The 13,286-nt window shown below is 44.8% G+C and overlaps 2 protein-coding genes across 12 annotated transcripts in view; one reads left to right on the top strand and one right to left on the bottom strand.

The window, feature by feature from the left end:
* Positions 1-3,720, top strand: part of Wdr41 (WD repeat domain 41) — a 49,985-nt gene extending 46,265 nt beyond the window's left edge. The window contains 1 exon segment of the mRNA XM_013126224.3: positions 311-3,720. Within this exon segment, the coding sequence (XP_012981678.1) occupies positions 311-463 (153 nt within the window). The 3' untranslated portion in view covers positions 464-3,720.
* The window catches only part of Pde8b (phosphodiesterase 8B), a 227,815-nt gene continuing 217,634 nt past the window's right edge, over positions 3,106-13,286 (bottom strand). For all 11 annotated transcript variants that reach the window (XM_040729128.1, XM_013126218.3, XM_040729131.1 and 8 more), the window contains 5 exons: positions 11,743-11,960; positions 10,453-10,573; positions 7,989-8,156; positions 5,746-5,875; positions 3,106-4,900 (listed from right to left, as the gene is read on the bottom strand). In XM_040729128.1, coding sequence (XP_040585062.1) covers positions 4,791-4,900; positions 5,746-5,875; positions 7,989-8,156; positions 10,453-10,573; positions 11,743-11,960 — 747 coding nt within the window. In that variant the 3' untranslated portion in view covers positions 3,106-4,790. The remainder of the gene's footprint in view (positions 4,901-5,745; positions 5,876-7,988; positions 8,157-10,452; positions 10,574-11,742; positions 11,961-13,286) is intronic.

Genomic DNA, 13,286 nt, shown 5'->3' with positions numbered 1-13,286 from the left:
ACCAACAGGTTGTGAAAAGGAAATTTTTCACGAGGCTTGGTGGCATATGCCTGTAATCCCAGCACTCAGGAGGTTGTGGCCTTCAAGTGAGTCCTGGCTCAAAACTCAAAGGTTGGGGAGGTGCCTCAGTGATGGAGCTGTGAGACCCTGGCTTGACTCACCAACCCTGGAAACAAGAAAGTCATTCATTAGAGAGATACCATTGCACTCAAATCCAAAGAAACCTCCTCATCTGTTAGAAGCACACACAGAGACCTAGCTTTAGCCTCTTCTTGATGGTCTTGAACTAGTGTTTCAATTTATTTTACAGATGTTCTTATACTTTGAAGATCATGGACTAGTGACATGCTCTGCGGATCATCTCATTATTTTGTGGAAAAATGGAGAGCGAGAATCTGGATTCCGAAGCATAAAGTTATTTCAGAAGTTAGAAGAAGACGGTGACTTACACCCTGCTGTCTAGTTGAAGGAATTGGACAGATACATACGTATGAGCCTTGGACAGCAAATACAAAGTGGCACTCTGAAAACCATAGCACACTGATCTTAGATTTGGAATGTTTTTCTTGCCTATGAAGTTCTTTCTGTCTGCCAGCAACAAGTGTGTCCACCCAAGGACATAGCACAAGTGTCCACTGGGTCTTGCTGCTGTGGAAGGGGTGGGTGCTGTGTTCTGTTTCTTAAAGTGATAGGGGGAAAAGGTAACTGTAAAGTTGTCACATTATTTAGAAGTTTTATTTTAGGTTCCTTTAAAGACTGTTTAAGAATTGTCAGGATAAATATATCCCTTCTACTACAAATTCTCCTGTTCTTTAGTAGCTTTCAGTGTTCACGTGAACTAAATTGAATATTAGCCAAAAAATTATATTCTTTAAGTACAATGATTCTTTTTGGTACCAACTAATTTAAGTCAATGAAAAAAAATTCATTGTACCTACTAGAGTCCCTCTGTGCTCCAGGCCACAGGCATCATCTGAGGGTACATTTCTTTCTCAGTGGGAACTGGCCAGTGCTCGGTTGTTTCTGTGGTGAGTCCTGGTAGCTAAATTGCCTTAGCCATCTGCTTTGCCTCTGCCTTAACATAAAATGGTCAAAGACAGCCTCATTGTTTGGCCTATTGAACATCTGCTAAGACTGGGCCATCTCCATCACCAGCCTTGTGACAATATTCTCACTTTTGGCACGGAAACATAAAATGTATTCTACATAGTAGTGGGGGTTATTCCTGAACTGATGATTAAGGAATCTTAGTAAAGACAGGCAAGATGAATGATGTTAGGCATCTGATCCTTCTCCAAGAGAATGTTTACATATTTGTGTGTGCACACGTGGGTTCTGTACTTCCTGGATGGATGCTAGGAATTCTCGGCTTCGCCAGTTTCAACTTCCACAGCTGCTTACAAAGATCAGTAGCATCAAGATGGTAGGTAGGTGAGTGGCACAATGTTAGAAATAGGAAACCAAGGCCCGTGGAGGTAAGTTCGCTCGTTAGTGCCCGTTGTCATCATTGAAGAGACTTAAAACCAGACAAGGAGGAGAGGGAGGAAAGCGGAGAGGACTTCATGGTGACCATGTTAGGAAAATCGGTGTTCATAGTCCGTGCTGCTGTTGTAGTTCACAGTGAAAATAGCTTTATAGGAAAAATATTACAATATAAGCTAACTTAATTAGGACATAGCAGCATGAGAATGAGAAGATTAACAGTACCGTTTAGCCAGCAAACCACTGTTATCTGAGGAGTCAACACAAGAGGCAGATTTCTCGTCATTCTTCCTGAAGATGAGATGTGGGTAGCACCCGCCAGCCAGGCAGACATCCGTCTGCTCTGTGCATCCGCTGGTCACCGTAGCTAATTTATTTTAGACTCACTTAAAGCTTTGAGTTTGCTTCCCCTTTTATTAGCTAGCTTTTCCTTTGCAAATTTTGTATTAGGCTATTAGTAAAGGTGTTTTCTTAAGTGATATAAGAATCCATAGGGGTTTTGTTCTGTTATAACTGTTTCCTAACCTGCTTTGGATTCATTTTTGTGGTAGTATTCTGTTCAAATGGAGGTGCAGAAGTCATGCCTGAGTTTCAGGGGCAGACAGGATCTGAGTCAGGCATTGCTGCTGTTGCACTGTGGCTGACCGGTTTCCCACCACTAGAGAGAACTAGTGTGTCCTGAGGGTAGCCTTCCATCTGCTGTGAGACCTGGTGTCAGTGTTCTGAGGCTAGGGAGACGGAGCATGATAGGTGGCCATGGCAGGACCTTTGCTGCCCAGGAGTTCCCTGTAGACTGTTCCTAGGACTTGAACTTGCAGTTTAGAGGAAGCAGATTAGAGCTAAGGCCAGTATATTATGTGCATGTTTTTCTACTTCCCCCAGCTGTCTGCACTAGGTCACTGTCGTGTGCCCTGTTGCTTGTCTCTAGGTGCATTTGTGCATCTCCGTCTTGTACGCTGCTCACAGGCTGAGTGGGTTCCAGTTGGGCAGATGATACCTGTTCTTTGCTGAGGAGGGTGGCCACCCCTGACTGACCACTGGCTGAAACTGTGGAACCATTCTGGTTCATGTAACAGTATTTTACAACTAGCTTCCTTCTTTGGCAGAGTAATTAGTAATAGTATTAACATGACTTTCCTAGCCTTTGTATTTTCCTAAGTTAATATAGGTCCTCTTGACGCACGGTGTCATAGTAAACGGGAGTAAGAGGCACTTATAATAGTTTATATGTATCACATAGAAACTATCTGAGATGCATGAATATTACCTGAAAGCCCATGATTCTAGTAACTTGGAAAACCAAGCCTCTTAGCAACTCAGAAGATCACTGTAATTTACACTGAAAATGAGCAGGTTATACTGAACCTTTGGTACCTGAATGCCTTACATCCACATAATATTAACATTTGAAGTTAATGTTTTATATAGGAAATGTCAGGTGCCTGGCAAATGTTCCTTACCAAGTAGAACCGAAAGCAAGCTGCTCAGGAAGATTGCCCTTGTGTCCAGCAAGTTTCTGAAGCCAAAGGAGATTGCTTTTATCTCTGAGGTCCCGCACTCTGATGTCAGTGCTCTGAAAACAGACTTGGCGACTCGTGAAATAAAGGACACTAGAACCCCAAATTTGAAATTATGAAAAGTTTAGGCCAAAGAGATAAAATAAAAACAGCTGTTGGGAATGAAAAATGGCTGTAAGAATTTAGTTACAAGTATTTCACAAAAACATTTCATCACATGTACACAATGCAGCAATACAGTACAAAGCCAGCTCTCCCCACCAATGAAGCCCTCTTACCGTCTAACAAAAATAATTTAGATGCATTTTTGTGCATGGAATTTTCATATATGTTTACACTTTGGTACAAAACATAGAAAAAAACATTGGCACATTACATAGTGATAAGTTGTCTTTTTTTCTCCCATGTACTGATTTTTTACATATTCTGCAGTCCAATTTTCATTTGGAAAAATGTAGCTACTGGTTCAATTAGTTCAGCTTCTATGCCTCTTAAAAATGCATCATGGAGTACAGGTAAAATAAAACTAAGGTATTTTGTTTACTTAGTTTCTGATATCATAATACATAGAGAAGGGATGGCTGATAAAGGAGAAAGGAAAAATCTCCAGTCTGACTTTATGCAGAGCACAGAAAGTTGTGAAAAGAGTTGTATAAAAATATGCACTTGTGCTTCAGAAGCCTTACCATATAATTAATAGATTAAAATAGTATTTACTGCCTCTCTGTGTGCCTATATTCTGGTATATTTACATTTCTTGCAATCCCTTTTTACATCATTAAAGCAAATGGCATGATCTCAAATATAAATTAAGAATATCTGAACCTTGACACTTCCCCATTTCCTCCCCAAATACAGGTAGTGCCCAGCAAACTCTAGGGGTGAAGATCCAGGGCATTTAGAGTGTTTGAATAAAAATCTTTGAACAGCAAATATATATATATGTATATATATAAATTTTTCTTCTCTTAATTTTTTTAAAAGGCTTGCCCATGAGCATTCAGATTTAATGGCTTTTATAGATACTCTTAACTTGTGGCTGTGTCCATGAGCCTGGAGTAAGGGACACTCAAGGACTCCCCCAAGCAGGATCCCACTGCTTCCCATCAGCTGGCTTCCTATAAGGTGAGTGCCTTCCAGGAAAGAGGGCCCCGCCCATCTGAGGGACACTCACTGGCCAAGGCTGTGCTGTTCTCACTTGGGTGTCACACTACCTACCATGTAGCCATGGGAGCCGGATGCTAACTGGTTTTATCAGTCATTTTGCCCTCACTCTGCTCTTCTTAAGGTTTTCTTACACATGCGTGCTCAGAGAAGCTTTTTTTTTTTTTTTTTAAGGAATCCTTCATACTCTTGCCATTGAGGAAAGTAGTGAAGCTAAACATCAGTAGTGAGTTTTCTGGTGAAAGCTGAGCTGAGCACTAGCCAAGCTGCCGGCCGGGTCTCCATCAAAAGGATGGACTCCCAGATACCAGGTCTGCTTCTGGTGTCCTGCTTGCAGCTACAGTGAGTCATTCGGCTCCATGGTTTTGTAAGAGCACACACAGCATGGCCAAGGAGGCTGCCAGGAAGTTCGTTTTGTCACCAAGTGATTCAAAGGAACATATCTTTACTGATGGAATAGAACTTTCTGAAAAATGAAATTTGGGGGCGTGCATGATTCGGGTCAGCTATTAAACACTAGCTCCTTAATCTACACCTGTCATTTTCATTACGGAAATCCTCTCGCCCATGCTACTCTGTGGTTCACAGTGTCCGTCATAGATCAAGAGGCCCCTCTCTGGCCCGGCTTTAGCTGTCGGACGGAAGTCTCAGACTTTTGCACTTGAGGTCATCCAGTGTCTTCCAGTGTTTGTAGTTATCTGCCAAGTGCTGCATCAGGGCTGGCAGGTGCGCGAAGGCTGCAAGGACATGAACAGAACCCAGAGAGACCCATTACAGGAAGCTGGCTCTCAGGGGTACTTCTTAGGCTTGCCTTGGGGTTCAGAAGTAGAGGAGATAGTAACCTGCTTGCCATGCAACCGTAAGGACATGAGTCCAGCCCCCAGACCATAGAAAAAAGCTGGCCATGGTAGCGTGAACTTGGGAGGTTCTAGGCCAACGAGAAGCCCTGTATTAGGAAAAGAGTGGCTGGCTCTGAGGTACAACACCTGAGGGTGACCTCTGACATCTGTTTGTATATGTACCCCACAAAATGAACAGGAGGGTGGATATCCCCAAGGCCTCGGTGAACATATGCACGAGAACACAAGTTTTCTTTCACTTGTTTGTTTGGTAGTGTGAGGAGTTGAACCCAGGGCCTTGTGTACCAGGCAAGCAGTCCTCTACCCTGAGCTGTGAGCTACACCCCTAGCCCTAATGCATGAGCTTCTGAAATAAACAGGCTTTTTACGGAACTCTCTTGAACCTGAAATTCACTTTTTGCTTAATGGAATTTCTTCTGGTGTGAGAATGAAACAGTTGTCCACTTTGGGAATCCATCCTTTGAAAAAGTGAAGACTTACCCCTCCAGGTTACACTTGTTCACCAGATCTGATGCACTCAAGATTGTGTCAGATGCGAGGATGTATTTACTCCAGCTGCCCGAAAAGGGCTCACAGCATGTGTGTGTGTGTGTGTATACATATATACATACATATATGTTAATATTTTGTTTACCTTTAGGTCCAACCTATGCCCCTAACAATGATCTTCATTAAGTATAACAGAATTTCCTTTGTGGGTGGTAAAACAACATCTAACTTACCATCCCAAGCATCAAACATGTCTGTTATGAAGTAGTCAATGAAGGAGATCTGGGACTTGGGGATGCTGCAGGTATTACGGTCAAACACTGGCATCACAACAGGTAGCCCCTGTCTCTTCTCCTCATCGGTCTATGAGGGAGAAAAAACAAAAACACCACTGCACAGGGCTGTGGGGCACACGAGAAGCCTTCACAGTCATGGCACGTTTCTAAGAAAAATCCCAGAGAGCACAGAAGTTTAGCAGTTTCCTGAGATGACCCACCGCGATCTTGTTCAGGTCTCCTCACTCTCAGGTCCCTCTCTCCTCCCACACTTCACTTCCTCCCCTCTCCTCTCATGAACTGAGGGCCGTGTTTCCCAAAGAGCTGTAGCATCACTAGCCCTCATGGTACACACTGGTTCGTGGCTTCCCCTGAAGCACTGTGGAACTTAGACCCCTTTTCTGTAATCTGCTTTTATTTCTGTAAGGTTATATCTATACGCCTACTTAGCCTAATGCCACTAATTGACATTAGCAGCGAAGGTCAAACTACCCATAGCAGCGAACCACACAAGTTAAAAACATTAATCATTGTATTCCTGGCTGCATGTTTGCAGATTTTGGTTTGTTTGTTGCTTTTTGTTTGTAACTACTTTCACTTAAAAATGGCATTAGGCAGCCGTGAGAATCTTAACCTTTCAGTATATATCTTTTAACTGTTCTGCTTGGCAAGATGGCAGGTACAGAAAGCCTTTGCGCTCCAGCCACGATCAGGGTGCCTCTAGGATGAGGACACTGGAAGTTGAGCTGGGATCTGGAGCTGCTTTTCCCCAGGGAGTGTTAATACACAGCTGCCAAGGAGCCTGGAGATGAGAGTATGCTGCATGGTGCAGTGTCTGTTCCTGCCTGGACGCTCGAAGCTGAATGGTGAGATCCACATTTCCTGATGATGCCCAGGGCTCATCATGGGCTTCATCTGCAGTCTGATCATACTGAAAAGGACACCTAAGCTGGAAGCTTCCATCAGAGAACTTAACCATGGCACAGTCTCCTCATGACAGTAACTAGGACTCAGGCCTTAAATGTGGGTCCCAGGAAACCCACTAGTTAATGACTTCTGGCTCAGCTCACTCAGTTCATCAAGTAGCCTTAAAATATCCACTGGTATTCTTGGAGTAATTTGGTCCATACCCCCATTCTCTCTACTCCCTCTGTCCCCCTACCATCTGACTTGCCCCCGGCAACATGGGTAAACTCAGAGCTGCCTGTCCAACCTTTCTGCAGTTCAGAGGCTCCTTCCCAGCCTGCCCTGCTGCACAGTGTTAGCTGTTCTCTATCCTGCCTCAGTGATACAGTCCAGCCAAACAGCGCACCACCCCCGTGAGTCACTCATAGCTGCCTCCAATCTGCCTTCCGACACACGTACAGACGCCAGTCTTTAAAGTTTTTCCTCTTTGAAGTAGAACTCTACTTCAAAAGCCATCTGGCAGTTTGGTGTCTTCTGGAGTTTTCTCTTTTTGTCCTGTTTTTACATTTTAAAACCCTTTAAAAATATGACTCTAATACCACCCTGGAAACGTCCCTTTCCGGAAAACATCTGAATCCCTGTAGAATCTAGCACAGATAAGTCCTTAGGAGTAGTTTTTGTTAGTTTTTAGCATGTATATATGCATGCATGTAAATAGGTGGGCATTGTGTGTGGCATGTATGCACATGTATACACATGCACAGCGTGATGTCAGGGCTCCTGCTTTATATCATTTTTCTGCCTTATCCCTTTGAGACAAAATCTCTCTGTACCTAGAGCTGGGCCGGCACCTAGCAAACCCCAACAGTCTGTCTCTGCCCTCTGCCCTGCTGGGGTCAAAGGTGCTCACATTGCCACACCCTGCTTCTTTACTTGGGTGCTAAGATTTGAACTTAAGTCCTCATGTTTGTATATCAAGTATTCCTACCCATGGAGCCATCTCTCTAGAGCCCCGCCCCTCTGAACCAAAGTGTGGGCCTACCTATGTCTATATCTATGAACTTATGAAACTTCAGGGCCCAGCAATTGCAGAATTTACTCACAAAGTCTCAGTCTATCCCTTTATTCCTAAGGACTTTGGCCTGTTTCTTCAGAGAACCCCAAGTCTGCTCTAGCCAGGTCTGAGGATTGTCCCTTCCAGAGAAGAGGCGTTTACTAGCTGTGGAACCCACAGGGTTCTGTGGCCTAGGGCCCGTTCCCAGAAGGACAAGGACCCCTCTTCCACAGCAGCTCACCTGTGCGAAGTACTCCTCAGAGATCCTCCCTGCCCACTCAATGCACAGGTCCAGGGGTCGGCACGGGTTGGCCACGTCGGCACACTTGATCATCATGCGCTTGATCAGGGTTTGGTTTTCAGGGAAGTTCTTTCCAGCAGGGTTACATTCACAGTCGCTGCCCTCACTCTGGAAAACAGGCTCAGATCAGGGCTGGAGAAGGCTAACTCACCAGGCTGTGACTGGGACTTGGCAAAGGGAACTGTTGGATTCCTACATCCATATATAACACACTAGCACAGTCTTTAAAAGCCATCTATATAGTGTAGAATTTAAAAGGCAAAACAGTCCCTGCCATCACCCATTCACTCACTTATAACCTTTTCTCAGACATAACAGCTGTTGGCAGTGTCTGTTTTGAGCGGTTTAGAAGATTGCCCTCAAAAGGGCTCTTTCCCTCTCCCCGATTCCTCAGAAACATGTGGGAACACAACTTCCGGTTACTTTAATGCATCAAAAGGAGAAAAACTGACTTTTCAATTACCTTTTGTATTTGTTTTTTTTTTTGTTTCCTTCATTGCCTTCCCACCCCCACGTCTTAAGGCATGTATACATTCATGTGTTTTCTTGGCTGGTTCTCCCTGAGACATAATTAGTGTGAGGTGTGAAACATGTACATTTGGGCCAGAACGTAAGAGAATGAGTGTTCGCCAGCCTCTGAAAACTTACACAGTAGTGTGTACCTGCTGGGGGAATGCCAGTGGCCCTGGGGTTTGTAATCAGGTGTGTGAGTAGGTGGATATGTATGCATTCACAGGCTAGTTACACAGAGCCTGGAAAATTTATTCGCTCCAAAAGACACCATCGATTTGTATGAAACAGTTAATTAGCTCTCCAGAGCTCTGCCAAGCTGAAAGACAGCGTGGCATGTTGGGGGATTTTGTTTTGAGGCTGGTCCTATTTATTGGACCCGGACACGGAGACTGTTCTGGAAGCTGTTCTCCCAACACCTTGAGACAGCATTGCTTGCTGTGAATGACAAGACAGGCAGTAAGTCTCAGCACGGAGTTGGAGGCATGAAAAGAGGACCTTCTCAAGTCTAAATTCTATCATCCTATATAATTTTCTGCTCAAAACATCACGATGCTTGTTACCCTGCATCCTTTGTTGGAAGAAAAGACCTGGCATTGTGTGGTGGAGTCCGTGAGAGTTGGGCTTAATGCAGTAATGCAGATGAGGAGGTGGGTACTGTTCCTCTCCCTAGGTTGGCCATGTGATGGTTGCTGCAGACAGTGTCCTCATTGATCATCCAGTTATCTTTAAAATATTTAGTCTACCTTTTCCAGGCTATTTTCCATGAGACTGGAAATTGCTTTCACAGAGCTATGGACAACCTATATGGATTCTGAGGACAGTTGATTTCATCTTAGTTAAAGAATGAGCATTACATATGTGTTTCTAAAGCCCAGATTTGTAAGGCCCATAAAGCAGATTCATGGTAAATTTCTCTCTTTTTAAAATTTGTGTTTAAGAAAAATTGTATACTATATTTCGATCATCATCTTTCTCTTCTCCAGATCCTCCCTACCTCCCTACAAATTTTTCTTGTCAGTTTGTCTCTCTTGCTTTTCATTTTATTTTTATCTTTTGAAATAGGGAGGGGGAGGAGCAAGGGAAAACACTTCTGTACTAGTTAGCTTTAATTGTCAACTTGACATAGCCTAGGTTTTTCCAAGAGAATCTCAATTGAGGGATTGTCCAGTTCCCACTGGCCAATAGCCCATCTCTGGGGGATTGTCTTGATTGTTAATGATGGTGCCTACTGTGGGTGGCACCATCCCCCAACAAATGGTTCTGATCTGTAAGACAACTGACGAAGCATTAAGTGGTGAATGAGTCAGTAGGTTTCCTTCTTCCATGGAGTCTGCCATACTTCCCTGGTCAGAATTAATGCTGCATGAAAGAGCAAGCATTTCTCCCTTCAGGTTCCTGTCTTGCCTTAATTTCCCTCAATGAGAGCCTGACCTAGAAGCCAAGTAAACCTTTTCTTTCTTAATGTGCTTTTCGTTAGGATATTTTATCACAGCGACAGAAAAGAGCTAGTAAACTTGTTTCACTGAAGTCCTCAGATATTAGTAACATTATAGTTGTATAAGGCGTTCTCTAACTTTGTGATCCTAAGAACTTAAAGAACAGAAAGAGTGTTGGGTATTCTGTCACACCACCATTCATGCCAGTCTCAGCTCATCTGTGGGCTCCTCTTGTTACATACTCTGGGCCTAACTCCTTCTGTAGCTTTATTGCAGAGCCTTTCTTTCAAGGAGCATGAGTGCAGTAGACAGCTGTCAATCTGTTCCCATGCCCAAGAAAAACAAGCAGCTGGACTTGCAGTCTTTTTCCAGCTCCAAGCTGATAATCACCTCACATTCCAAAAGGGGAAAATGCTTTGCTGCTGGAGCAGGCGCTCTTACATAGGAGTGCTTACCTCAGCTGCCAGGGGCTTGTTGATGCTGTTCACAAATTTGTTCACATGTTCAAAGTGTTTTGTCATCTCTGTGGCCAAAACCATGTCGATAATAGCCTGGCGTAGCGTTCGGTAATGGTTCCTAAATAAGGAGACAAAGTTCCCTGTTCATATCATGTCCTAAATCAGAACTGCCCTGCTACTGTGCCTCCCACAACTACTGATCCCAGGGCGTGTCTGTCCATCCTCCCAACGGGGCTCCATGTTCTCCAGTGACAGCCAGCTCTTCTTCACATGAACGTTAAGAGAAAAGAAAGTCATGTCGCATGGTAGACAGTTGTTTCCAAAGGTAGTTCCCACCCCTTCCTTCAAAAACACTAGGACAAGGAAGTAGAAGGGAGGGACGGGCCAAAGTGGCAGCCCAGTCTGCGCGCCATGCAGACCAGTTCTTACTGCAGAGAACTGCCATACTTTCTTCTGATGGTATCGAGGAAATTCCCTTTTATATAATGCTCTAGCTTGCAATTGATGGATGTTGCAGTGATTGGAGCAATGGCGCAAGATTATCAGAGAATTCCTATCGTTCACTAACTTGAAGAGGCAGAATGAGGAACTAAGCAAACTGGTTCTTCATACTGATAGAACTTAAGTCCAAATTAAACAGCCATTCTCTGTAACTGTGTAGGGTTTTTTCTAGAGCCTAAAGTGATAAGTTCATGTAGACAATGTCATGAGGCCCAGGCGACTGCCTGGCCTTTGCCAGGACTCTGCCGAGCAGCCGATGTGTCCATGGAAGTTGCCATAATGTTGCTGGCAGGCAAGCGTTCTGCCTCACCACACTGAGTGTCTCTCTGTGGAGGAGACCACACAGTGAGAGGGAACCTGCCCGGCTGGGCCCCAGCATCTTCACTGGGACCTCGTCATGAGGAAGGACTCTTAGTGGTCTAAACTCAGCAGGAATGCAGGATGATGCATTGTCTATGGGACACAGAGTAGATGGGATGCCCTCTTGGGAAGGAAGAATACCGGACAGACTTGTCAGCACTTGTCAACATTTAGGTGGTGCTTTCCAGGGCAAAACAAAATAAAACCAAAATCATTTATTTTCATGGACTCACCAAAGATTGAAAAGTAAGATTTTAAAACTTTGCAGTCTGTGAAGTATAATTAAGTTTAGATGGGCAAAGCTATCTTACAATCCTGTGCAGTGGATAACTATTATTTCCATCTTTGAGGAAGCTGAGCATTCCAGAAAACTTAGTTTCTCCTTTAGCTCCCCAAAGCTAGGCACACAAGTCAAGGATAACACACCTGTCAATGTTCTTGAAGATGTTGCACTTGGTGTCCTTAACAGTTAGCTGGAAGGCCAGCGCCGTGTGGTGACTCTCCAAGACTGCAGTGTCGTTGTAGAGCACGGCCAGCTCACTGCCGGCATTGCACAGGAAGGAGTTGGTTCTTCCAGGATGATCCACGTCATGGACTGTCGCAGCAATCAGAGCAGCCACCTCGTCCAGCTGATCGAGGCTTCCCTAGGATAAGGAGAGGAATGCTGAGCATTACCCACAGAGACCAACACCGTCTCGTCTCCATCTCTTGGAAAGAAAAGGGCTTGGGGCTAGAACTTAGACAATGTTCTTTTAGTTTCCTCCTAGCCTTAGCGGAAAGGTGGCGATGGGCACATGGTGCCACCTTCCTGTGCCCTGCGTTTTCTTGAGAATGTGGAAGCCAGAGCTGCAGTGTACCACCTGAACTTTTTGCGAGAAATGATTCACTGGCTTTGAGAGAAAGAAGCCAAGCAGGCCTTCTGGATTGCTGCTGTGACACTGCCCTGTGGGGTAGAAAGTGGCCAGCATCACATACACCCTCATCACTTCTGCAAGCATCTTGGAGAGCTTGTTGCAAGCAGCATAAACAACTCACATGCTGGATGGGGCAGTGGTCAGAGCTCAGTAGTGAGGCAGGATTTAGGTGGGGCTGGGCTAGCATGCTGTGCGAATAAGGAACATAAATGACAGCAGGTGTTTTTCTTAGCTTGTAGGCGAGTAGAAAGCTGTCGAATAGGGTGTTACATAAGACACAGTATTGTGAATTCATTCAGTATCAGATGCCTGAAGGTGCCAGTATCAAGCAGAAGCAGTGATGCTAACGAGTGAGGTAAGTGAAAGGGAGCCCAAACATTCTGACGGTAAAAACCACAGGGCTGGGCAGCACTAACCACTGAGCACCTTGGGATGAAAGGAGTGCCCTGCATCCCTGCTATGCAGATAAACCCTAGTCACACATAGCCCTGAATGCTTGACTTGTAGCTAGTATGATGGAGGGGCTGCTTAGCTTTACTTAATAGCCATGTATGGCTAATGACTACCAAACTGGCCAACGGAGGTCTACAGAATGGCCAATGATGGCTTTCCTAAGAAAGTGATTTTTATTGCTGGAGTTTGGATGAAATTACTGAGACAGACAAGTGAGCCAAGGTGGGTGAACAGGGGGAGTAGGCCCCAGAGAGGTCTGGAAGACAGGAGAGGGCTGTTGGCATTCTCAACTTGTTCTCATGGTTTTGTGGGAGGGAAAACGGTGAGGAAGACTAAACCTGGAGGCCACCTCACACACCTGCTGGTGCTGATTTGGGGTTAGGGTGGGACTTCCGGGAATAGTCTCTCTTCAGCAAGGGAGTCACTTCCACATTGAGTCTTAACCTCATAGAGCAGGTAGGAACCCTGGCTTGGCCCAGCTGGAATACCAGGTGTCCTGAGTGAGTAGCCTGGATGTTCCCTGGGAGTTCTTTAGGAAATTAAGTCTAGAGTGGCCAGGGAATGGAAGCATGGTAGGTTTCCCCTTTGGTGCTTTCACAAGAG

Source organism: Mesocricetus auratus, unplaced genomic scaffold, assembly GCF_017639785.1.
Source record: "Mesocricetus auratus isolate SY011 unplaced genomic scaffold, BCM_Maur_2.0 Super-Scaffold_100020, whole genome shotgun sequence".
In the NCBI taxonomy this organism is placed as follows: Eukaryota; Metazoa; Chordata; class Mammalia; order Rodentia; family Cricetidae; genus Mesocricetus; species Mesocricetus auratus.
This window is presented reverse-complemented; position numbering and strand designations above follow the sequence as displayed.